Raw genomic sequence first — 24,116 nt, forward strand, 5'->3', positions numbered from 1 at the left:
TGGTAATAAGAAGAGTGTCACAAGATGTGTTGAAACATGTTTTCATAACTTTGAAAATACATATATATATATATATATATATATAGAATAAAATAATATTTTAAAAAATACTTACACATGGTGATGATATCTTAATAGAATTGAAGAGGTAATAACACTTAGAATAATTAAGATGCAAAGTGGTAATGCCTCTACCTGACCATGAAAAGTTGGTATTAAATATATATTTTTTGAATAATATTTCTTTTAAAATGGTGTTAAAGAGAATTGTACACATGTAAATTATTATTTTGAATTAAATATAATGATATATATATATATATATATATATATCCTCAATTGTATAATGAACTTGTAGGTTTGAAATTTAAGGTTATCTTTAAAGCTGATGCTTATAAAATCTCACAAGTTAAGCAATAAATAAGTTTTTCTTTTGTTTATCTCATTCATTGTTAGATTTCAATAAAAATTCTATTCTAGACTTTATCACAGAAGATTAGAACATTTTATTCACAGAGAAAAAGAAAAAGAAAATTATATATAGATATATAAATACATACATATATATATATATATATATATATATGTGCTGTTGTGTGCTTGTCCAAAGCTTCTGATTATCAACACAGCCAAGCATGAATGAGCAAATATTTCCAGCTCCCCCAACCCAGTAAACCAGCCACCGAACTCTTCAGTCAAAGGGAGTTTCCAAGCTTATTGTAGATATGCTAACCAGCCACCAACTCCTAAATCCCAGCGAGTGAAATCCAGCCCTAAAGGAGCTGTAAGAAGGCATGCACAGTAACATCAGTAATATGCACTCCACTCCCTTCACTTCACCATGCTCACTGCACTTCAAAGCACTTGCACCACGCCAGTGTTCTTCCTCTACATTCCCACTGAAACCCTTAAAGTGTGTCCTTTCCTTTCCTCTTACACTCACTTGCTTGTGCTGCGAAGTCTTCGTTTCAGATGAGAATAACATTGTTGATATCTGCACAGAAGTGGGTTGTGGCGCTTAAGGCGAGGTCGAAGTCGAAGGGGATCTGTGGGTAGCATGTGGAAGATGACCTCACGTTTTTCTCGGTCTTGCATGGGAACAAGATGAAAGGTGCAGGAAGTTCCTGGCGAGTTGGGACAATTTTATTGAGATGCTGTTGCGTCAAAAAGAGGGGCCAGGAACATTCTTTCATGGCCACGTTCTAATGTGGGGATGAATTTTGAGAGGCTGCATTGCGCTTCGTGCCATGTCGTCCGAAGGGGATCGGAGTTCGATGGGTACAGTGGCGATGTTGTGTAACGTTTGCACAGTGTTGGATCAATTGCTGCGTCGAAAGCCGGTGAATCTTGCGAGCGTCGGTCACTACGGGGAGAGTGTGGCTTGGTGGACCCAAAGCAATTTTAACCCCTACGGTCGATGTGTGAGTAGATAGTGTACTTATCCATACTCGTGTTTCGGTATGTGTGCCGCATGTGCAGTATATTTTAGGCACGATCACGCAGGTCGAGTCTCTTCGGCATCACGGAAGCTCTTCCTCGGGCTCATCAAGTTAATCCTACGACGTCCACCGATGGGCGAGAACAGGAAGCTCAGGGAGTTCCAGAAGGGCTCAAAGATAATTTATCTGAATGCGATTGCTGCACAGGTACATGGTGGAGGCATGCATCGGGACGGATCAACTATTGAACTGTGATCAAAATGACGTGCAGCATTCCCCACCCAATAGATTCGTAACGCAGTAAACAAATCTTCAGTGACAATCACCACATAACTTTACTGGATGTATTTTCTCCGCATTTTCTTGGTGATATTGAAACAAAACTATAAAATAATGAAACGATGTGTTCAGAGTATCAATTGGTGATAGATGCCACTTGCTCCAGTACAGTGCTGCCCCCCTAGTTGGTGAAAGAAATGTGAAGTGATCCCTGGTCAGTCATTTCTTGTCCCAGTTTGTGTATTCTCATTCGCGATCGGAAGACTCGTTCACGCTCGTTGGTAGTAATTCCTGCAAAATCGACGACCTCTCATCGTTCAAGTGCTTTTCTCACACTCGAATTGTCCACCATTCAGATTGTGAGTCCTCTGTGTTATCTGTAGGGCGTCTATTTGCTTAGCATCAAGTTTAACCTGCAACAACGTAGAGTTTGTCGAGATTTCGAGCATCATGCCTTCCATGGAAGACAGGCGTGTTCTGGATTTGCCGCTGGAGCGTGCTTGGAAGATAGGCAAGAATTCGTTTGAGATCCTTCCACAGCTGATGCCTGAATACTTCGAAAGCATTGATCTGGAAGAAGGTGATGGCGGTCCTGGAAGCGTTTTTGTTCTTACGATGGGGCCTGGTATGATTCCTCCCTCTGTGGTCTTCTCGAGGTTCATGATCTGCCTGAAACAAGTTTATGTTGGAAGTAAAGAACTGTCCATGTAACAAAGTATACGCACAAAAACCACTTTCCAGACCCCAGCAAGTTCCCTTTTGTTAATGGTCTGTTCTGTCCGCTGCTAGTTGCAAATATCTAGAGATTCCCAGTTCATGAATCACTACGAACAGAAGGCTAGGTACTATAACAGCCGCTGACACATCTCCATGGTCGGATAAAACGCAGCAATGCCAGGGGGAAGGGGGAGAGTTGTGAGGGAGAGAGTGGACATGCGGGATGACGATAGGCACAAACTCAAGCACACTACCATAGAGGGAGGTGACCCCCGGTACAGCAGCTTCTCATCCAGCATCAAATACGAAAGCGGGCCCTACAGAAACACTACCATCCGCACCTGGACTGCAAAATACACACCAGCACCTGGAGTGTGGGCACCCCCTCCGGAGGATCTCAAGGGCCTCTCAGAGAAGATAACTGAGACTCTTCACAACTACGCAGCTGAGAATCCTGACTACTGCGCATATTAGAACCTTCCAGAACCAGGAATCCGAGAAGGATGCAGACGGAACTCACGAGTAAGATTTTAACAGTATATGTATGTATTACGTGCATCATATCTTTAACTGCTGTTAATGGCTAGAACCTTGTATGTTGTAATTGAACGGCCTGTCCGAAAGTTAGGTTTCTTTCGCCTCCAAATACACAGATATGCATGTGAAAGACAACTGTGTAGCTGTTTTGGCTGGCAGGAAACTAAAACCTCGAGAGGTCTAAATTAGAAGCAGGTCTTTGAAAGAGTTGGATGTCAAGTGCTTCTCTTTAATTCGAGTATATATTGCCGGTCACCACTGAGAAGGTTAGAAGTTCGTATATGGACTTGAGTAACATACATGCCAAGTCTTACAAGATACTTAAATTCTTGGTTCACAAGCTATCCGCGGCAGTGTTCCATGGAGAGCTCCAGAAAGGCCTGCATATACGGAGCTTTGCTACCACCCACACAAATCAATTATGAAGTGTGTTGGAACAAACCAATCCGCTCGGAATCATACCACCAGAACGCAGTTGGAGCATCCTAGTCACGGCCTAGGCACATGTACCAAACTGAACCCACTACATGAATGCAGCACATTGAGAACATTTGAAAAGAGAACTCGCCTAACTTGGGCATTGGAAATAATTTATGAAGGGGTCAAATTACCCAATTGCAGGCGATCCCCGTACAAGGAGACCCACCTGACAACTTGTTCAGTTTCCGCTTGTAAGTGTGCTGGTCCGTACTCTCTACTACTTTGAGTGAAGGGAATTCCAAAGGCCCTAACAACTTCCTCGATCGTCTGCCTAACTACCCCCTGTCCTGAACCTTTCCCTGTATACGGCCTGTAATCAGTATCGATTTCCTTTCTACCACCAGTGATAAGTAATAACCTTGGTGCGATTACTGAGCATGCTGCAGCCCGCTCAGCAACCTCGTCTAACCAATGCAGGAAAGCTATTTGCGAGGCACCCTTTGAGAGGCTTCGGAGGTCCAAAGACCACGCTTCGTCGTTGTACTGCGGACGTGGAAAATCCTCGACTACTTCACGTGCTTCCAGAAACACTAGTCTTGCTCGCAGACGCAAACGTCGTTCCCATAAAGCGTCGATCAACGCATTGTAGAACGATGAATTCGATTTCACTCCTCTCGTCAGTGCATAAATTTTAAAGAAGGATACAACCTCTTCAACAACAGAATCAGATTGAAATGTGATCGAGGAGACAGAGTCATCAATGTGGTGTGTTGGAGGTGGAGGGAGCTCAGATCTGACAGCATCATTGGCAGGTGGCGTAAACACCAGACGGTAGGCTACTTGTAGTGGTTCAAACTGGCTGTTCACCATTGCCCTAGCCAAAGGTGCGAATAACTTATCGTCCGGTTCTCCACATGCTGAAATCAAAGTTCCGTATCCTGCTACGTCGGGTTCAATTCCTTTTCTCCCCATCTCGTCTAGAACTGGCGCTGCGTGGGAGTACCATCGGCCTTTGGTATAAAGATGAAGCATAGCTCCATAAACAGCAGTATTAAGTGGGCCTGTTGTGTCTTTTGCTGCTGCCAAGCATATCTGGACACAAGAACAAATTAGTCCAAAAATAGTGCAGGTGACATCAGGTTCAGAACAAGAGAAAACTTGTTGTACCATCAGTTTCGACCATGGAAACCGGAAAGGGACTAAATTAAATTCAATTTAAACAACAAAACATTGCAGTAGAAAAGGAAGCGAGAAGTAATGTCTCAAAATGAAAGAGGAGCATGATTTCTACCTCGTGGCCATATCTTGTCCAGCCACGCCGTGCACATGCGTGAATCATGGTGGCATATGTGTGACCACTTGGCTCCACTCCATCAGACAACATTCTTCGGTAGAGCTCATCAGCTTTTTCATATCGACCAGCTTGAACAACAGCGCTTATCAGGGAGGTGTATGTAACTGTATCAGGGCGGTAACGACACTCGATGAGGTCTACATACAACTGCACAGCTTCCTCATCTCGACCTGCCTTCCCGCATGCATCGATAATCATATTAAATGCTACTAACGATGGCTTCATGCTCTGCCCAACACCACAACCATGTCAAAACGAGATCCCATTACCTGTTGTAGGGTAATGAGGGTGCTGCAATGTCCGTTTTTCAGCTGAAATCACAACAGACTAACATCCTCAGACTTCTAACTCTATTGCAAATAACGACGCTTCAGAGAAGACAAAATTCCAACACAAAAATGTGCAGCCCTTACCAGCTTGTATTCGCGAAAAACACTAAGAGCTTGATCAGGTTTGCCAGCCCGACAGTATGCAAGCAGCAAAGCATCGAACGAACCACATTTGGCATCCACGCCTGCTTCTCGCATTTGCTGAAAGATGTCCTCCACCAACTCGGCGTGTCCTTTTTTTGCATGAAGGTGCATCAGCTTTACCCAAACCTAATCATTACCAAGCAGAAAATAATAATTACAAAAGGGGGTCTACAATTCACACAGAGACAGCACTTTGACGAGGACCCTGCGATGAAAATAATGAAAGAATTTAAAATGTTCATCAAGCCTTAGTAACGGTTATGGTTGGCTTTCATTCTCTTAATAATTGCAAGAGATCGTAACGACCAACTGGATTTCGACACACTTCAACAACAGTACTGCGAGTCATCACCAGATGATAAATTCGACTCTCTTCTCCATTCTCATTGCAACAACTTTGACAAACACATGAGTGGATTGCAGTTGACTAATATTGAAAATGTCGACTGAAAACTTAATGGTAAGAATTAGGTGAGCGTTCATTTGACAATAATGCACCAATTTGGAGATGTAGGATTTCGCTTATCAGAAACAACTCCATGCTCCCAACAGTTGCATCACAGACATCTGTTGTTACACTTGTGGATGCTCAAAAACGAACTATTTTTCATAAATGGACAATCACTAGAAATGAGGGTGCGGAGTGTGTAGCTCGAAGGAAATCAAAATACCTTTGAGTCAATCTGGTAATTGGCTGCTTTCATCTCTTGAAAAACAAGATCCGCATCTTCCGCTACGTTCGCATTCCAACATGCTGTCATCAGCTCCGACAATACTTTGTATGAAACTATGATATTGCCGCCACGAACTCCTTGCAAAAGTTGCATTGCCTTCTCCAGTTGGGGCTTCTTTCCAGCCAAGTAGGCAGTAATCACCTGCACCATATGCCAACAGCTAAATACGGGCGAAGGTTTTACGTTTGCACCAACTACTGAAGATGACTGTCTTTTATAACGAGCCCATGCCCTGACTTCGCCGCCAGAAATCAACAGATATAATCAATCTAACTAGTGTCAATTTCATGATCTACATCAAATATCGACAGAGCAGTTATTTTGGGTACCGGAGTATAATGTAGTGCGTTCAGATGCATACCCTTTCATAAGTGGTAGGATCAGGTTTAGCTCCATATCTTTCCATTTGAAATAACACCTGTGAAGCTGGGTGGACATATCCCATACGTCCATAACCCCTTACAAGAGAATTGAAGAAAAGAGTGTCTGGATCTACTCCTAGGCTTCTCATCTCCAAAATGAGAGCCTCAACTTCTGCTTCCCTCCCATGCTTAGCCAGCACTCCTCCAACTGTCGTAAATGTCTTGAGGAGCTTTAAGTTCCTCTCTCTGCAACCAATTTTCACATTGTAGGTTGGTTGAAAGGCTGAAACTCGGAGAAATTTAAACGACATTGTCATGAAAAGAAAATGCCGTGTTCCATCCACCTCACAAGCATTTTATACACTACCACGCAGAAGTGTTGTTTGAAGGTGCTATTATTTACTTGTCAACCACGTCGTGTGAGGGGACTAGCTGTGCTGAGAGGACGCTCTTTGTTTTTACGATGTTGAAAATGCTGAGGACAAGTTTCCAATCGACATCCCCTATCTGCGCCAAGAGCTTGTTCCATTCTTCTGGCGTAAATTTCCCTGTCCATGGTGCTAGAGTTCTCTCGACGTCTTCGCCTCCCTTCAATGCTGCAATGACCTCCACAAGCTCCGGCCGTCCCACAGTACCCCGTTTTCTTTTTTCTGATTTTGCTGGCCCGTTCTGTTAAATCATAATGTTAAAACTCTTCATTAATCATCTTGGAATGTCACAAATTACAGGCCTCTTACGTCAATGACCTTTGGTAGGGGGGACTACCTATCCAAGTTCGGATTTTGGGATGAAGATCAATGTTCCACTGTATATTGTCACAACATATAAGGAGAAAAGAGTGTTCCAATTCCGGTTTTTCTCAATCCAAAAAAAAAAAAAAAAGAAAAAAAAAGACATGAAGTATGCTCAACAAGCACGAAGATGCCTTGAACATGGCTGCCATAAGTGATAAGTCTAATAGGCAATAGCTTTAACAATAAGACCTAAGAATCACTTCGATTTTGATGTACCAGTAAAGGGTATCTGACAATGCCCTGCAGTATTCACCCATTGCGGATTCCAAAGAAGAACCAGAACTAATCGGTCATACGTGCCTAATGACTTAGACAAAATCCTCAAATATGAATACGACAGACGACAGCATAAGGTCACGATGACTTAGAGACCGGTTGCGAGAGATACTGATCACTTCTAAAACCACAAATTCAGTTGAAATTAGGCAAATACAGCCTCGAAATTCCGAAGAACGAAGGAAAGGTAAAAAATTACCAGCAACTACGCTAGCAAATGCCGCTCAATCTAACAATGTGATCATAAGCTAAGTAGATAACACTCGGCGATGATACAGTACATCACAGTAGGAGTCAGCCACATAATAGAAACAGAAATAATTCTCTGCTTGAAAAAACATTGAATATCCACGAAAGTGCCAACCACAAATCAGAACGTGCTTTGAAATGTATCACATTGTAACTCGCAAACGCGACCTGCCAGAACACTTCATGAACTCCTGTACTCCAAGAGGCAAGAGGATAGCGGCACTAGCAGTACTCCTTATGGTAATTGCTGGTCCACCGAAAAAACTTCTAAGTGCATAGAAAGCTCAAGGTACTCACAATCTTGAGACGAGACGAAACGTCGAGATTCTCGCGAAATTATAGAAAAGTATTATCTCTCAAGCTATGCGACAGGCAGAAAATATTCCCTAAAGAGACCATGACACCAAAATGCACCCCTAATACAGAGAAAAAATAAAATAATAAAAAAACAGACTCACCTTGTCCGCCTTCACCGTATTCACCTGCGCCTCTCCGACTGACGCGTCCTCGCCGGTATCTAAAACCTCCGACTCAAAAACCCCCGCGACAGCGCACAAGCGGCACCTGCCCCCGACCTTCGTCACCAAATCCTGCCATTGGCACGCCTTGACACCACCTCCAGCTTGCAACCCGCCCGCTCTGAGCCCAATCCAGCTCACTCTCGCACTCACCCCATTGCTGTGGGCAACAACAACACCGCCACTCTTGTGACCCGTGGAGGCCGACGCCGCGATGTTCAGAGACGAAAACTCCAGCAGCATGGAAGCAGCGCAATTGGTCATTGGAAGAACCTCAATTGCGCACACAGGAATTCCCCCCTTCCCAAGGGCACGCAGGGGAATCCGAGAGCAATGAAACGACGACGATGATGTTGATGATAATGCTCACAAGCAGGAATGTGGCACCACTTGAATAATATTTCCTGCGCCGGGGGTTTGTTTGGCTTTCCTACCGCTTCTGCATCAGAGCAAGCAAGCAAACAAACAAACAAGTAAACAAATTGTGCCGGTGTGTGCAACACTTAGAGTCGTATCTCTCTTTACTGCCGAGGAGGATGGATACGTATCCTATCGTATGTGTACATTGTAGTCGTATCAATACGATTATGAGGTAGTTCTGTGGCGTATCCGATGGTTGTTGGGAACGTGGGGTTTTTGTGTTCCATTATCTTGTTCCCGATGAGAGACTTGAGGCTGGGATTTTGCGTTTGCATTGGGAGCTTGTGTTGGTGTGCTTGTGGACCAAATTCTTAAAGAATGAAGTATTGTAGTAGTTGTAGTAATAGTAGTAGTAATAGTGGTAATAGTAGGGGACTTCTAAATATTAGAGTTAGAAAATTTAAAGAGGCGTTGTTCTTTACATGATGGTGTTCCAAAGAAAAAATTATATATATATATATATATATATATATACATGCATACATACATACATATTTTAAGTGCAATTGTGCAATGGGTTCTTTATCTTGGAACGTGTTGTGTATTATATATTATATCAAAATTAATGTAGGCACTTTTTTCTAGATTATATAAAATATTTTATAAATAAATTTTATTCAATTATTAATATTTGTCATTTTTCCGCTTTTAAAGGTATTCAATCTTCTTCTCGTACACAGCATATATTGGATGCATGTATCCATTGAATCAAGATTACTTTGATATATTTTAAAACTAAGATAAGTTAAAATATATTATAAAATCTATATGACACGAAAAATATCTTAAAAGTCCATATCATATTTTTGTAATTTAGACTGAAATTATTGTTGCTTTTTGATGTAATTGAAAATATATTATTATAAATTTAAAATAAATACAACTTTCAATTGAAACTAGAAAATTGCAATATGAATGGATGAAAACAAATAGGTTTAAAACACATATAAATATAAATATATATATATACAAACATATTCATATTAAAATTAGTCAAAAACTTTACTGTCTATGAAATTTGATAGCAAATATTCAATTGGTTCACTAATAAATTTTGTAGAAAATAAGAGTTTACAATTATATAGACTAAAAACTATGAGAATCTACAATTGATTAAATACCTATAAGTTGATAACAATCTTTTGATTAAATACCAATAAATAAATAAAAATACTAAAGAATTATATACTTAGATAGAATATGATATATATATTAAATAATAATAATAATAATATATCCATTTACTAAATCAACTCACTTTATTGAAACTCATCCCCACCTCCCTCATTCCTAATCCCCATTGCCTCTATTTCCAACCTCCCTCCCCTTTGTTCCCCTCTCATGTTTCCAACTCTCATCTTGATCTCTCTTATTTTCCATAATAAGGTGGATTAATTTAGTAAATTGATGGATCATTTTACCGTTTTCTTGCTTATATATATATATATATATATATATATATGATATTTAATATTGTAGTACTTTTTATTATTAAAAAATACTAAAATATTAGAATATTTAATATAACTATTATAAAGATCATATTATATCTAAATATGCATAGATATCAAGTTATGTTTATTTTTTATGATATTTTAATAGTATTTTATTTGATTAATTTTTAAATATTTATGATTTTTCATTTAAAAAGTTACACCAAAATATTTTCAATTTTAAATCTATATTAAATTATTAAAATTAAACTAAGAGATAAAATTCCATCAATTATAACTATCTAAATCTTTTCATCTTCAAAGAAAAATTTGGGATCTAAGAACAATTAAGTTCTATTATAAAACTAAAAGCTTTAAAGTTTAATTTTAACTTGTAGTAATATTTAAGCAGATACCGACATTAAACTTACAACTAAAAAATCAAGTATTCAAGAATAATATGTGTATCAATAATCCTTTATTTAATATATAAATATATTTTTACTTATCTATCTTTATTGAATGTAATGACACAAATTAGAAATAATAGCATCTTGTTTAAATTTGTTTATATAACAAAACTTATTTCCTCTTTAGCAATCATATTGTCTCTGTAGATGAATGGGTACAATTCTACTCTAATACCAAAACTTTGAGGTACTAAAAGATTTGACTATTTTAGACCATAAATAGATTTATTATAACATATTTTAAGATAAATAAAATTTTAATTTAAAATACATATATATATAGAAATAAAGTATTTTTATAAAATAAATACATTAACAAACAAACAAAATGAAGTATGTTATACTCAAAATAGATAATTACTCTTAACTTCATTCCTACTCCACTACTTTCAATCATGTATGTCTTGATTATCTATTCTTTTTTCTTTTTTCTTTTTTACATTTTTGATGTAAAATTAATCCAACTTATTCTTTGTGGATTCCCTTTTAAGAATTTAACAAATAAAAATTAAAAAAAAAAAAATACATCATAAAATACCACAACTCTATGATATTCATGAATGCATATCAAATAAAACATGAATAGAAATGGACTTATTCACACAATATAATACCAAATATAAATATTTCTATTTGCTCTCTGTAATCCCAACAACAACATGAATTTCATCAAATAGCATACAATGCAAATATAAAGTAAATAAATTAACGGCTATCATTTTTTCATATGTAGAAAATTGTTGTCCAATATCCATCTCACTCCATCAACAATCAAGATCAAGTTATAAAATGCACTTGACCTTTCATTCCATTATTTCCAGCTTCCGCCACAGTCCTTCCAAAGAGATGAAATGCAAATATAAACATATATCAAACATGACATATCACCATGAGAGAGAGAAAGATATATATATATATATATATATATATGTGAGAAAAAGATGTGCCACGGTGGGTAAGCAGGATTGTGCAACATCAGTAAGTGTGTGAGTAATTGTGTGAGTGAGAGAGTGGGGGACAGATAGATTCATGGTGGGTGTTGTTTCGGAGCCATTCTTGAGCATTCTTCTTGTGTGCAGCAATCGAGGAAAGCCATCTGATAACATATTATGTGTTGCCACAAACCCAGTTGATGATGATGAAGAAGAAGAAGAAAAAGAAGAGGAGGGCTACATTGATGAGCTTTAGGTGCTTTTCCTGGTTCCATGCACGCTGGTTGCACTCCATCTTAAGTATGGTCTTGTGTGTGTGTGAGTGTATATGTGTGTTCATTTGGCAAAAGTGGAGGAGAGGTTTTGGTGCACGGCTCAAAATGAGGTTTTTCGATTGCCGAAGCATGTTTTCTGTTGTTTTTGTGTGCCTTGCAATGAGAAGGATCTGTGTATCGAGTGCGGGAGATTCTGTCAGACATTTCAATGAAGCTATGAAATGGTTTCGCACTTTTGGGTCACAGCGGTGATTGTTTTTGTAGCCGGGCGTGAAGCTCCTTTTCGGTGCTGTGTTTTCGACTCGTATCAAATGATTCCGCGGTCTTTAAGGCCGGCCAGTTGCGCAAAGCCCTTTAGTCCCCCATCGAACATGTCCGACAGCTTCTTGGGTTTTGTAGCTGGTGGCACAAATGGGCGTCTGCACAGGACCGATTGTGATGTGAGATGGGTTGTAGGTGACACATATGTGCAGCCGACCACTGATTTCTAGCTGTCTATCTTGAGAAGCAGAAGGGGCGACCTGGACGGATCTTCTGCCGGTGTGGAATCGTCTGGGTTGTCGGCTGCTGGTAGGAAAAGGTTTGCGGTGGCCGTGCTTAAGCAAGGGTTGCCATTTGTGAGTGGAAGTTGTGTGGGCGAATACATTCCCAGATGCTGCAGCCGGATTCTTGCCAGCTTGCTTGCCAATTCCGAATCACCCACCTGCGGGGGACACCATGTTATCTGTCGGACTGCAGTTTCCAATTCACCTATGTCCAGGTTTACAGTAATTTGGTTTTGAAACCATATGAAGGATGGTACCTTGTTGTTCGCACACAAGGCCACATCACGTGCCGTGACGACACTCTTCACGCGCTCGAGCACATTTGTTCGTCGCTGCGTCTTCAGCTCCTCCTCAACAGCGGCCTTGTCACTCCTCAATTTGCTGTTATCAATCATCAGTTGATTCACAGTGTTGACCATATCCATTTTTTCCATCGGGAGGCGGCCTTTTCTTGCATGTCCTCTGAAGAACTGTGAGTGCAGATTATTCGTTAAAGCCGTAAGCCTTCGTGCATGAAGCTGGTTGAAAATACTATAAAGTTGCAGAACTGAAACGAAGGGTGGTGATAGGGATTGAGATCAGACCACCTTTTGGTTTAGTTTCAGCATCTCTATTTCGGATCCCAATGCCTCATTTTCCTGAAGTCAAGATTTCACATAGAATATAGTTTTAGTTTGATTGGGAGCAAACCCTCTCGTATTGCATGAGGTTGAAGTGTGCTTGAAATAGCAACCTTTCTCATGTGATAAATCTCTGTGACAAGCTGAGAACGGGCTGAGGTTTCATATTTGAGATCATCTTCAAGCCGATGCCGGGAGGCTTCAATGGTGGTAATATGGTGATGCAATGACTGGATTTCTTGTCGCAATTGATCGTGTTTGATGCTGCGATCAGTATCCGCCTGCTCATACAGCTTCAACGTCGACTGCATCTGCTCAATTTTTGCAGAGTAGAGGTCCTGTACCAGTTTCCGCCGATGTTTTCCTTTAAACGCTGGGAACAAATATCATCTACCGATACTCGACACAAATTTTGGTAGAGAGAGGTGTGAAACATTTTCTATACCTGTAACGCGTGAATCTCTTGCCTCAGTACTTCATTTTCAGGGTTGGACCCAATGGCGCCGGTTTTCTTCTCAGGATCTGAGGCTGCCTGCAGAAGGACCGCCGACATCTTCTCTCTTGCGGCTGCCAAATCAGCTTTTAGCTCGTCATTCTCTTGGATCAACTGTAAAATTACGCATACCATCAGCATAAGTGACCTCGTGACCCACTTATAGTAAGCAGCATCAAGAGCAAATCTGACAACATTGGCTCAACGCAAATACGACTTGAATATGGTCACCAACCTTGCCACGAATGAGAACAAGGGTGTCGTTTTTGGCATCCACAATTACTCGCAGCAATGCAACCCCCGCCTCCAATTTATGCATCTGGAGATTCACACGTTCAGTGAAAACAGGTCAGATGAAGTGCACAACATTCCATTTTGTCGCAACCACCTGTGATTTAAATGCAGAGTAGACGTGCGATGTGATGTCACTTTAGCACTTCTTGGGCACTTGGATATGCACCTCATCTATTAGTTTTTGTGATCCATCTGAGTCAAAGTTAATTCTCTGAGATTTTTCTTCAGGGTTCTTCTGATCCTCAACCACCCTGAAATTCGGAAGCACGTGCCTTTGAAACGCGTCCACAGACTGCACGATGCTTGTTGCTATGCAAGTGCACTTTGCCACAACAGATCCTAGACTACGCAGTCGTCCACCGCAAGTCTGTTCTTCATCCACGATCTTCTTTCTCAATCCCTTTATCTCGGTCACCAACTGCTCCTTCTCACGGAGAATCCTCTCCTTTTCTGCGGCGGCTTCAGCTCTACTTGCAGATGCAGGCTCTAACTGTGCCTTTAGGCGCTCTACCTCGCATTTCAATTTATTTGTAGATGCGTTCACCAGAGAAGTCATTTCCACTTCTCGATGCGCTCGCAGTCTTTGGAGCTCAAGTCTCTACGGGTTTGAAAAACGAAGGAAAGTGAACAATCTCTCGTTAAGGCTTCCAACTGTGAGAAAGTCTTTAAACTTTGAAAATCGGCGTGCGTATCAAGGTTGTGTAAACTCACTTGATTTTGCTCCCGGTTGATTAGGTCATTGAGCTGAAAACGAAGAATATCGTTCTCCTGCTGCAGAGATTTCGCCAATATTTCGGCGTTCATCGCACGATTACTGGAGCTTTTCATTTTGGACTGTGATCAAACAATTGAAAAGAACTTATCAAGGGGCTTGACCAGACTCTCACTCTCTCTCTCTCTCGATATAATATGCATATACATGTACCACGCAAAAAACTGATTATACCACACAGAAATTACCCTGACATCAAACATCGTACCCGAATTCACTGACGATCACTCATGGCTTCGTAGTTACTCGCTGAGCACGAAAACAATGCATGCGAAGTTAGATTGACGCTCAATGTACATACAAGAGCGAAATTTGTACGGAGGTATACAAAGCATCACGGCCCAAATGCAGTAACAAATCAATACACGATTGTGGCGACATGCCAAGAATGATTCTACAATTAGAAGGCAGAATTACAACTTTTCATGCCATCCAGCAAGATCGCACTATCTTTTTATTCTCTTAGACGTCAAGCGCACAAGCCTTTTGATTTAGCTCTAACGCACTAACAAACATTTCGCAACTCCGATTGCAGAGTAAAGTTGGTGCTGCTGCTGCTGCTGCTTCAACCCCCTTCTCTGGGATAGAGATCATCTGACTAGTTAATATGGTGAGCTTGGGTGCTGGCAACCTCAGGCAATTGGAGGGTACAATCTGCAAGAGGTTTAAGTATCCCCAGAAGCAGAATTCGGAAGACGATGACTGCAGAATGCTCCACAGTCACACGAGAATAATCCAACAGGTTTTATACTTGACGAAGAGGTGGTGTGATGTGGAATGTTTCTGCTACGAGGAGTGCTTGCTTCCTGCCGCCCGAAAGGATCTTCATCTTCGCCTTCATGATTGTTGTTTCCTCACTTGAGATGAAAATTATGAACCTTCTCACAGACCTCTCACGGTTCCGGAGTATAATCGAACCCATGCACATTGGAGCAATATAGTCTTGGCCTCCTCTGTGGTCAATGGCTGAACCCAGTTCAGAATTAATACTCCCCAACGTAACGCACTGTAGCAAATGTTCGTATAAAATCGCACGGACAAACTGTGGCATGCCACTGGAGAAGATAGATATCACCCAGTATCCGCTTTACCACAATTTGTTGTTGGATTTGCTGTGCCGTATTATTCCTTGAGCTTAGAAAACCACCACAACGAATGCGTATGAATGTACTGAATCGGAAAGCCCATAACCACTCGGCAGAGGGCCTCTTCGTGGAACTGAATATAACTCCCGAGTACTAACGACGACCTATCAGTTCTATCTAATCTGCCTCATCACCTCCATCTTCGCACACGGGTTCTCCTCAACCATTCTGCTGAAATCAAGACCTAAACGGGATCTGGATTCCGCCATCTTTATCACCCATGTTACAATGCTTGTGCGTCTCATCAAGCGCGCTTCGAAAACCGGGAAGTCTCGTTTTCTGTGACCTTTCGTCAGCAGTTGCTAATCGCTCCGAATATGTTCGTGGAAGAGGAATACGGAGACGTAATTGGACAAGGAAGGCAATGCCGGTCGATCAGAAGGACGAGCCTTCAGCATATTCCCCTGCCATTGAACCGACCCATGTGCAAAACACCACAGATTCGCTTGACTGTAGCCACTCTCACACAAATGCATGAGCGAGGTGACGAGAATCGACACGGAGCCGGTACCCTGAACAACAGGGACTCAGAGTGAGTTGTAAATCTCCCCGCGCCGTGCACATGACGTCGAAATTTCCCCGAACCCATGTGAGAAAATGGAGAGAAGAGGGGATTGTTGGCATATTCCGCTGTGCCCACAATTCCGAGGATGCGATGCAGTGCGATACTGGTGCGGTCTTTGGGAAACGAACAAATAAAGTTGTTAACTTTGGGGTTCCTGTGGCAACTGACCCCTTTCATGCCGCGTGACCACGGCGTATCCGTTCACACCGCGTCACTTGTCCAGCTCGCTCATCCTCTGTGGATGACGTCATTCATCCGAGCGTTTTTCATTTCGCTCTTTGTCGTTCGCTGCTTTGAGTTGGATTCTTTGCTTGGGGGTTGTTCGCAAATTGAGATTAGAAAATTGGGTTGTATTTCAAAGTGGAAACACGTTTTTTTAGAATCTAAAAATAAATAGAATCTTGTATCTTGTTCAAAATACAAATAAATATACACACACATATGTAGTCATTTGTTTAATTAAAATTTGTTTTAAAAGAACTCAGAAATGATGTGTCCTACATATTTTAAAAGCTAATCAACGTTTTGAAGCTTAAAATTCTTTTTCAAGTATGATTTTCCATGTAGTTGGAAAAATATCAAAAACTTAAGAAAAAAAAACAAAACAAATTTTCTTACTTCAAGTTGCCATTTTTTTTTTTTTTTAATTATATAGTTTCATCTCTGTTTTTAATAACTTATTACAATACATTGATCTATACTTAAATACAGAAAAAGAGATTCAATTAACAAAATAGAAGCATTGAAGCAATACACATTTTGCATTAATGTTTCGGAAGGTTAAGATTATTGATGATTCTACAATTAACCTTGATAGGATGCTTTGCATTGCTTAGAAAACCACAATGACAACGTCCAAATTGGAGGCTACATTGTTTCGCTGCAATTACCTAAGCGTTAGGATTTTATTTTTTTATTTCTCATTCATTTTCTAATGTTAACTAAGAGATTTCCAGATATTTGTAAATTAACTGAAAACTGTACATTAATTGCTAGGAAAATGTGCTCTTGATCCAATCAAATATTTATTCCAAGGGCCTATTATGAATGTGGTATTCAAGCCAAGGTAGTTAAGCTCCAATTTCATAAGATATTTCCCAAGATCTTGCATTGTCCCCGTTTCAACTTCACTAAGGATATAAAACCCTTAAGGAACCACTTTCACTAATTCTGATCAGAATTTGCGTGTTGGGATATGCATATCTTCATACACCATGAACCCAGTTGATGGTAACTCAAAACATAGAGACTAACTAATCCCAGGATGGTACATATATGGAAAATGTGGGACAATATACCCTGGTACATGAATTAAGAGCCAGCACAAGTAGGAGGCGCTGTAGACCCTTGTTTGATGCACTGCACATCAACACAAAACACAACGCACAGCTTTATAACTGTTGTCATACTTATTGGATTCCCAATAAGACACCCTCACCACTCAGAGAAGCTGGAATGGATGTGAGTAACCTGAACAAAGAAGACTGTGTGATTAACCATATCAAACGAGTGATATTAGTGTGACAGGCATTGATCTGATTGATGTCTACAATCCGTGAAGTTCAAGGATCAAGGACTCGATCTAAGTGGCAACAATTGATCGACATGAAGGGAAATTACCTCCAAGAGATAGCTGTGCATCCAGTCCAATGTCTGTGGGAACGTTGTGGCGGATAGGTTCACTACCGTCATTCCCTGTTACAGTACAGAAGCTGACCAGTTAGACCCACATGACGGAATCAGTGCCTAAAGATTTGACTAAAACCTATCTTCGGTGTGTTGAAGCTGCTAGACAATTAGAAATTTGGAAGGTTTTGATGTTGGTACTTGTGACTCAAAAGATGTGAGATAGTCCTGAATAGTTTGAAGTCTTTTGATCAAAGCTTCCTTTTCCTGCACGACATCCACATAATCAAGAGCGTCGAGAATCAAATGTCCACTTTCCAGAGATACCATCATCTTTGGTGAAACCTGTTTATAAAATTGACAAAACAAATTCACATGTGGATTTCGACCGTTCACTCAAATTTACCAGTTGTAAATGTATTCTTCACGATGATCTGAAGGGCAACTTACCGCAACAGAGAGTTTTTCTCCGGTTTCGGCGGCACGTGCAGCGATCCACTCTTCCAGTAGAGTCTGGTTAATACAGAAAAATAGAGATGTTTTGAGATCAAATGTACATCTAGGTAGAAATCATTTTCAAACACAACTGATATTACGATGGCTACAAGAACCAAGTTCGAGTCAAATAAAACTCATCGAATGCGCACAAAAACTAGTTTCAGGGAAAGGGTAAAATTCCAAAGTAGTTGCCAAATCACATGCCTGGTGATCAACATCAGCCATCTTAAGCACGACAGGCACAATAATGCACTTCGGTGGCGTCCATTTGGCTGGGGATTTTGCCTCTTCTTTGGTCACTGCAGCTTCAGCGGTAGCTCCTGCAAGCTCAACAAACATTCGTAAGACAATTTGGAGATACCGAGGTCATTGATGAGCATCTGATGTAGATTATCGCGAAGATTAGAACCAGAATTATTTTTTTAAAATAACAATAATTATGATAACATAAACAATTAACTGAAATCAAATATTATCATCAACAAACTGATTAGCTATTTGGAGACATTTGATGAGTAAGATTGGAATATGGATTCACTTTTACCATCTTTGTCGATTCCCGCGATTGCCACCGAATTGGCTGCTGCAGGTACGGCCTTAATTTGTAACGTACCACTCCCGAACCCGCCACTTTCCTCGTTCATTAGATAGATCGATGGATCCAAATGAAGCCCCTGCGACCACACTATGCTGTTGTAATGAAGTAGTCTCAATTTCGTTTAAGAGGTGCAGAGACAAACCAATCAAGGCTTCTGATTACGTGAGACTTTTCACTTCTCTACAGATATATCATAAATACAGGACACAATCGAAGCTCAGTGAGATTAGCATGATAGGCCCTGCCACTAAATTGAGTTTCAGAAAGTGATTGTAATTTAGGGCTGATGCACCGCTCAAAATTAATACCAGATATGATTTAGACTTCCGTTCGTTCTATCATTTGTATTGCATGGTATTTGAATAATGTGTTGTTCATTTTGTACACCACTCATAATCCAATGACGCATTGTATAAGTTGGAGACGGTTACCTCAATAATCACTGGCTTCCCATCTTTCATCGCCTTCTTTAGATCACCGTCAAGACCTAGTGAACACAAGATTAGAATCAGACTATGCTCTGAGCAAGTCCAATATCTCTCAACACTATTTAGTTCACAACTAAATACTTGAGATCTGAAAAGTACAGGATAAATGTACACAAACACCTCCTCCACATACATGCTTTGCAACCGATGTAGATGGGAAGGAGGCCATCAAGAAAAGAAAAAAAACGCCACGCAAAGGAGAATTATAGGAGAAAGGCAGCAAACCTTTGCGGACGATACGGCATTCGCGGCAAAACTCTGTGACCAGCTCCTCAGACGATGCAAAATCTCGAGACCAAACAGGCTTAGATGCAAGAGGAGCACTGTTCAACGCACTGCTCAAGGCATGGATTCAGAAATCAGAACACAATGTCCGTAAAATCTTTAACATGTAAAAATGCAGACAGAAAACTTGGCGAAGGAAGAAAGATCGATGGCTCGCAATGAAGATAGGAGAGTGTTTTCTTACTCTGAGGAGGTGCGAAGTAATTCGTAGACCATATCAGTCTGCGGATATAGAGCCATTCGCAGCGTAAGAGGAAGATTTATGAACAAAATTCACGTCAAACAGAGAAACAAGTGGCGTCCCCACCAAGATGGTCCTACTGCTTTCAGTGAGACGAACAAACCTGCAAGACGTTCGGTAAGTTAAGGCGCTGGGCAAGTTGAGTGGCCAGAGTGGACTTGCCAACACACGCAGTGCCGCACACAAGAATAATGAGTGGCAACCTTTGGTGATGAAACCTGATTCACAAGGAGTAGAGATTGTTGGATAATATATATCAGCTGACATTAATATTGAAATTTAAACGCAATCACACCCCAATAAAACGAAACAGTGATCGAGCTAATCCATGGCTCTCATTCGTGACACTGTATTGTCTGAAGGAAAATAAGGGTAAAGAGTACTTGAGAGGAAATCAGATCTGCGTGACCGTAATTAGCATGAAAGATGGAGGCGTAGTATCCACCTCGTCATCATTTTGTAACGCTCAATGTATTCAGCGCCATAACCACGTCGCTCCATCAGCTGTACACAGCAACATATCACTTCAGAAACAGATTGAGAAGCTAACCTTCAGTTAAACAACAAGAAGCTTGAGTTTTTGAAAAGTAAAACAATCCGATGTGTTGGTTGAGAAAAACCAATCTACGACGCCCATGTACAAACTTGCATTCCCAAAGAATGCAAATGTGAAAAGGTGCACCATACCTTAAATAAATTGGCCTCCAGGTCTGACTGCGACCTATCAGTACCCAGCAATTTCCCAAGTTAGAAAACAAGTTCCATTACCGATCCTCGTCCAAAAACATACGACTGACGCATTCTAGTACAGCTCTTGAAAGCGTTGACACTAAGACATAGTACATACAAAATCGCCCCAAGATGCAACTTTTTTTTAATTTGCCTGAATGAGGGGCCTTACACATCAAGCAAGCTGTTGTCAATGAGTAATTTCTTGAGCTCCAGAGAGATCTTAATGGCGACGTGATTTGGAATCTGAAGTGAAATTAATCCTGATTTTATCAATACACCACAAGTGATCACAAAAAATTGACAAGAAACGGACCAATTTGCGTACGTGAGACTTTCAGATTCGCGAACAACTAGAAGCAGGCAAGTTTACCCTGGCTACATGTGAAACCCGTTCCGTGATTGTTCATCAATTTTTGCAAGAATGACCCGGGGGAGCAGGGTGGGGTGTGGAAATGTGCAATACCTTCGTAACTAGCAGCATGCGACTGATCAAAAACCGCGACAAAATATAATAATGATCTGCATTGGACCCCAACCACACCTTCACCTGCATCCCACTCTCACCAAGATGCGTCAATAGCATACCTTCTACCGGCCTTTCCCAAGACCCACGGAATTATAAACGTTTGAAGGGGCAATTTCGCGCCAAATCAGTACTGTGTTCAGAATGATCAGTGCACTTGAAAACCCAGGTGGGCAGAACCATCCGAACAATGTTTTCATTCTCCCTCAAACCTAATGTATGCTCTACAACCAATCACCTAACTGCAACAACAGCTTTCTGTGCGGTCAACGTGCGAGGAACGGCTAGCTCACACTTCCTCCCGACACAGAATTAAGATTTCCAGAGAATGGAATTGTTCTCACAACAATTTCCGATATTCAGAGCAGAGATTTTGGCATGGATCTAGACGCGCAAGTTGTCAGCTGCCGACACACTACCATCCTTGAGAATAAGCTTGAGAGAAACGGCGAAACGGAACAAACCTTGACGAAATCATATTTGGAAGCCGTCCCTCGGGCGGGTTGAGATCCACTCCCTTGCGATACAAGAGAAGATTTCTCAGCATTCCCAACTGTTGTGGTTGATTCTTCCACCACCGCCGCGCCGTTTGTAATGGACGTCATGACTCTCTTCCTCTCTCGCTCCCTCCCTCCCTCCTCCTCTACAGATCCACTCAAACACTCCAACAACCCGCTCTCAACCCGAATGCCACAAGCCTAAAAGAATAGCTGCTGAGTCCACCCTTCCAAATATACGCGAAGAAATTTCCGACAGAAGCGAATGACGACGCTGCGGACAAGGTCAAATATGTACCACGAGCTCTCTTTTACTACACCCGTCTTGCGTATACCCCCGCACCCACTTGGCGAATGGCAGGTCCTGGGGGATAAGTTACTGTGGCCGCATCGCAGGGCGGAATTCTCTGGCGCAATATGTGATGCCAAACGTGGACCTCTCTTTCTCTCTCTGTGTGTGTTTTGTGGAATTTGTGGGTGCTGAAGTTGTCAGGATTATGACCTTGGCTTGATTCAAAAGGTATGGGATGATAAACCCGATGATGCGATGCGTGAAGAATCCTTTGGGGATAAAACAGATCCAGCGCTATTTCTTTCTCTCTCCCTTCAGATCTGCCCCCGTCCTCTTCACCGGTTGTGGCCGAAGCCCTCGCTCTCTCCCCTTCGCGCGCTTCGACGCTGTAATTCTCCGCATTAACGAAGCCACGGTGAAAGGTGTCACGTGCTCCGTCGAAAAAGGCCTCCCCGACGGTCATACCCACCACATGCACGCACGCCCCTCGAGGTTTTCTTCACCAATTCTTAAGGCACTACTCAAGCCTTTAAAAATAATATATATATATATATATATATATGGTGATGATATCAATACCCTTTTTAAGAAAAGTTTTCTTTGTCAAACCATGAGATTTATTTTTGTGAGACTTTATTTCTAAATAGTATTGACAACAACAACCATCACCAATTATTTAGTTTCCTTAATTATTGTGGATTATGAAACAAACAATGTTGTGAATGTTGCTGTGTGCTTCTGTATAGCAAGCATTCTTGTGTTTAAATTAGTAGCAAGATAAGGGTTGTGATTTAGCATGCAAGTAATAGAACAAGAAAAATTGTTACATTAAGATTTGATATGTTAATATTTGTTCAAGAAAAAATTGGTAGAAGGTTCGGATATGTTTCAATCAATTGTATGTCATGATTTTTTTTAAGTTCTCAGCTTATGTTGTTTTAACTTTTTAATAGTTCATGCAATCATACTATTGATGTTATTCCATAATGTTTAAGATACTTTGAAAATTAATGCATGATAACACGATATTTAAACATGCATGTATGTATAAATATATATATATATATATATATATATATATTTATATATATAATTCAAAATAGGCAAAAAAAAAAAATCTGTATGTAAATTTTGTTTAAGAGAAAACAGATTATGATCAATGCCTATAATATGAACAAACATAATAATGATAATCATAGTGAAATGATATATTCCAAAAAACATGAGAAAAGTAGCGAATTCTTTTTTGTATTTTTGTGCATTCTAGACATCTTGAAACATACTTTAAATGGATATGGTATGTTGATTCTTTATATAAAAAAAATCATAAAATTAATGATAAAAAATAGGAAAAGTTAATGTAATTATATATTGAGGCTTTAATAAAATATATGTATATATTCTTTGACAGATAGGATTTATGTTTTTGAAAATGATTACATATGTCAATAACAATGAAGGAAATTAAATAAAACCTTTTTTTCATGATCAGTTTATAGTTATTATGGTCATTCATTTTTTGTAGTATGTTATTGATTATAAGCATTCAATGTTACATGTATTATTTTAATCTGAACCAAAATTGCATAAATTTTTTTATTATTTTCTTTTAATTTTTTTTTTGGAATTTTCTAATGTCACTACATTTTTTGCTACTACCACCGCAATCCTTCATCTAACAAAGGCCACCTGAATTCAATACCTTCCAAACCATCTGATTCAATTTATTTCTCTCTCTCTCTCTCTCTCTCTCTCTCTATATATATATATATATTTAGAATAAAAAACTAAAAATATATGTCAAATGGATAGTGGTGGTTGTAGCAAAAGTTGTGATGGCATAAGCCATACCTTAAATTTCAATGGTTATTTTAGACAAATGAATTATTCTTTATTTTTTAAAAAATAAAATATTATATATATATATATATATATATTTTCTATAGTATTATGTATTAACCTTCATATATTTTATTTATTACTTATTTGATTAATGGAAATTATTATTAAAATAAAAATATAATACATAGATTATTGTTGAATGTATGTAAATAGTTACATTAAGTTTTTAGACACATAGGCAATAGCTTCTAATAATGCACAATAATAACCTATGTATGATGCATCTTTACATATTAAGGCTTCAAATCCTACCACAATATATATTAGTTAATGTCTTTGCTTTAAATATTTCTAAATTGAATTGTTTATTGTTGTTGT

General features: G+C 40.0%; 4 protein-coding genes across 5 annotated transcripts; 1 reads left to right on the plus strand and 3 right to left on the minus strand.

The window, feature by feature from the left end:
• The first annotated feature begins 1,949 nt into the window (after positions 1-1,949).
• LOC112294218 (pathogenesis-related protein 2) lies at positions 1,950-3,227 on the plus strand. The gene is made up of 2 exons (XM_024544476.3): positions 1,950-2,343; positions 2,608-3,227. Exons 1-2 carry the CDS (start codon positions 2,169-2,171, stop codon positions 2,907-2,909), a joined length of 477 nt encoding a protein of 158 aa, XP_024400244.1. The 5' UTR covers positions 1,950-2,168; the 3' UTR covers positions 2,910-3,227.
• A 295-nt stretch (positions 3,228-3,522) lies between these two features.
• On the minus strand, positions 3,523-8,636 carry LOC112294217 (uncharacterized). Its single transcript, XM_024544474.3, has 7 exons — positions 8,093-8,636; positions 6,719-6,984; positions 6,315-6,561; positions 5,891-6,094; positions 5,160-5,345; positions 4,684-4,974; positions 3,523-4,484 (listed from the first exon to the last, which is right to left on the minus strand). The coding sequence occupies exons 1-7, from the start codon at positions 8,414-8,416 to the stop codon at positions 3,564-3,566; spliced, it is 2,439 nt and encodes an 812-aa protein (XP_024400242.1). The 5' UTR covers positions 8,417-8,636; the 3' UTR covers positions 3,523-3,563.
• A 2,933-nt stretch (positions 8,637-11,569) lies between these two features.
• Positions 11,570-16,249, minus strand: LOC112294197 (uncharacterized). 2 transcript variants are annotated; one of them, XM_073540087.1, is made up of 11 exons: positions 15,038-16,249; positions 14,615-14,655; positions 14,346-14,468; positions 13,801-14,232; positions 13,576-13,659; positions 13,293-13,454; positions 12,961-13,185; positions 12,815-12,865; positions 12,485-12,697; positions 12,204-12,385; positions 11,570-12,101 (listed from the first exon to the last, which is right to left on the minus strand). In XM_073540087.1, the coding sequence occupies exons 3-11, from the start codon at positions 14,460-14,462 to the stop codon at positions 11,990-11,992; spliced, it is 1,578 nt and encodes a 525-aa protein (XP_073396188.1). In that variant the 5' UTR covers positions 14,463-14,468; positions 14,615-14,655; positions 15,038-16,249; the 3' UTR covers positions 11,570-11,989. The 2 variants fall into 2 exon arrangements, with proteins under 2 accessions (XP_073396188.1, XP_024400205.2); XM_024544437.2 differs by having other exon boundaries at positions 14,827-16,249.
• An 875-nt stretch (positions 16,250-17,124) lies between these two features.
• On the minus strand, positions 17,125-22,359 carry LOC112294886 (uncharacterized). Its single transcript, XM_090243891.1, has 16 exons — positions 21,940-22,359; positions 21,572-21,805; positions 21,048-21,131; positions 20,754-20,827; positions 20,540-20,573; positions 20,298-20,356; positions 19,956-20,070; positions 19,796-19,833; positions 19,552-19,661; positions 19,270-19,325; positions 18,785-18,914; positions 18,445-18,560; positions 18,193-18,255; positions 17,944-18,009; positions 17,737-17,811; positions 17,125-17,475 (listed from the first exon to the last, which is right to left on the minus strand). Exons 1-16 carry the CDS (start codon positions 22,357-22,359, stop codon positions 17,428-17,430), a joined length of 1,722 nt encoding a protein of 573 aa, XP_090100017.1. The 3' UTR covers positions 17,125-17,427.
• Positions 22,360-24,116: the final 1,757 nt, after the last annotated feature.

This window comes from Physcomitrium patens, chromosome 17 (genome assembly GCF_059467195.1).
Source record: "Physcomitrium patens ecotype Gransden chromosome 17, ASM5946719v1, whole genome shotgun sequence".
Taxonomy (NCBI): domain Eukaryota; kingdom Viridiplantae; phylum Streptophyta; class Bryopsida; order Funariales; family Funariaceae; genus Physcomitrium; species Physcomitrium patens.

What these genes read in the sequence shown, in the direction of transcription:
- LOC112294217 (XM_024544474.3), bottom strand. Translation starts at nt 8,416, where the DNA reads ATGACCAATTGCGCTGCTTCCATGCTGCTGGAGTTTTCGTCTCTGAAC. An exon ending in ATACGGTGAAGGCGGACAAG is followed by an intron (nt 6,985 to 8,092) that starts GTGAGTCTGTTT and finishes ATGATTTAACAG; the next exon opens with AACGGGCCAGCAAAATCAGA. An exon ending in TCACACGACGTGGTTGACAA is followed by an intron (nt 6,562 to 6,718) that starts GTAAATAATAGC and finishes AATTGGTTGCAG; the next exon opens with AGAGAGGAACTTAAAGCTCC.
- LOC112294886 (XM_090243891.1), bottom strand. Translation starts at nt 22,359, where the DNA reads ATGACCGTCGGGGAGGCCTTTTTCGACGGAGCACGTGACACCTTTCAC. An exon ending in TTCGCCAAGTGGGTGCGGGG is followed by an intron (nt 21,806 to 21,939) that starts GTATACGCAAGA and finishes CTATTCTTTTAG; the next exon opens with GCTTGTGGCATTCGGGTTGA. An exon ending in TTACTTCGCACCTCCTCAGA is followed by an intron (nt 19,662 to 19,795) that starts GTAAGAAAACAC and finishes TGCCTTGAGCAG; the next exon opens with TGCGTTGAACAGTGCTCCTC.
- LOC112294218 (XM_024544476.3), top strand. Translation starts at nt 2,169, where the DNA reads ATGCCTTCCATGGAAGACAGGCGTGTTCTGGATTTGCCGCTGGAGCGT. An exon ending in TGTTCTTACGATGGGGCCTG is followed by an intron (nt 2,344 to 2,607) that starts GTATGATTCCTC and finishes GATAAAACGCAG; the next exon opens with CAATGCCAGGGGGAAGGGGG.
- LOC112294197 (XM_073540087.1), bottom strand. Translation starts at nt 14,462, where the DNA reads ATGAAAAGCTCCAGTAATCGTGCGATGAACGCCGAAATATTGGCGAAA. An exon ending in CACAAAAACTAATAGATGAG is followed by an intron (nt 13,660 to 13,800) that starts GTGCATATCCAA and finishes GTGAATCTCCAG; the next exon opens with ATGCATAAATTGGAGGCGGG. An exon ending in TTGTTCTCATTCGTGGCAAG is followed by an intron (nt 13,455 to 13,575) that starts GTTGGTGACCAT and finishes GTAATTTTACAG; the next exon opens with TTGATCCAAGAGAATGACGA.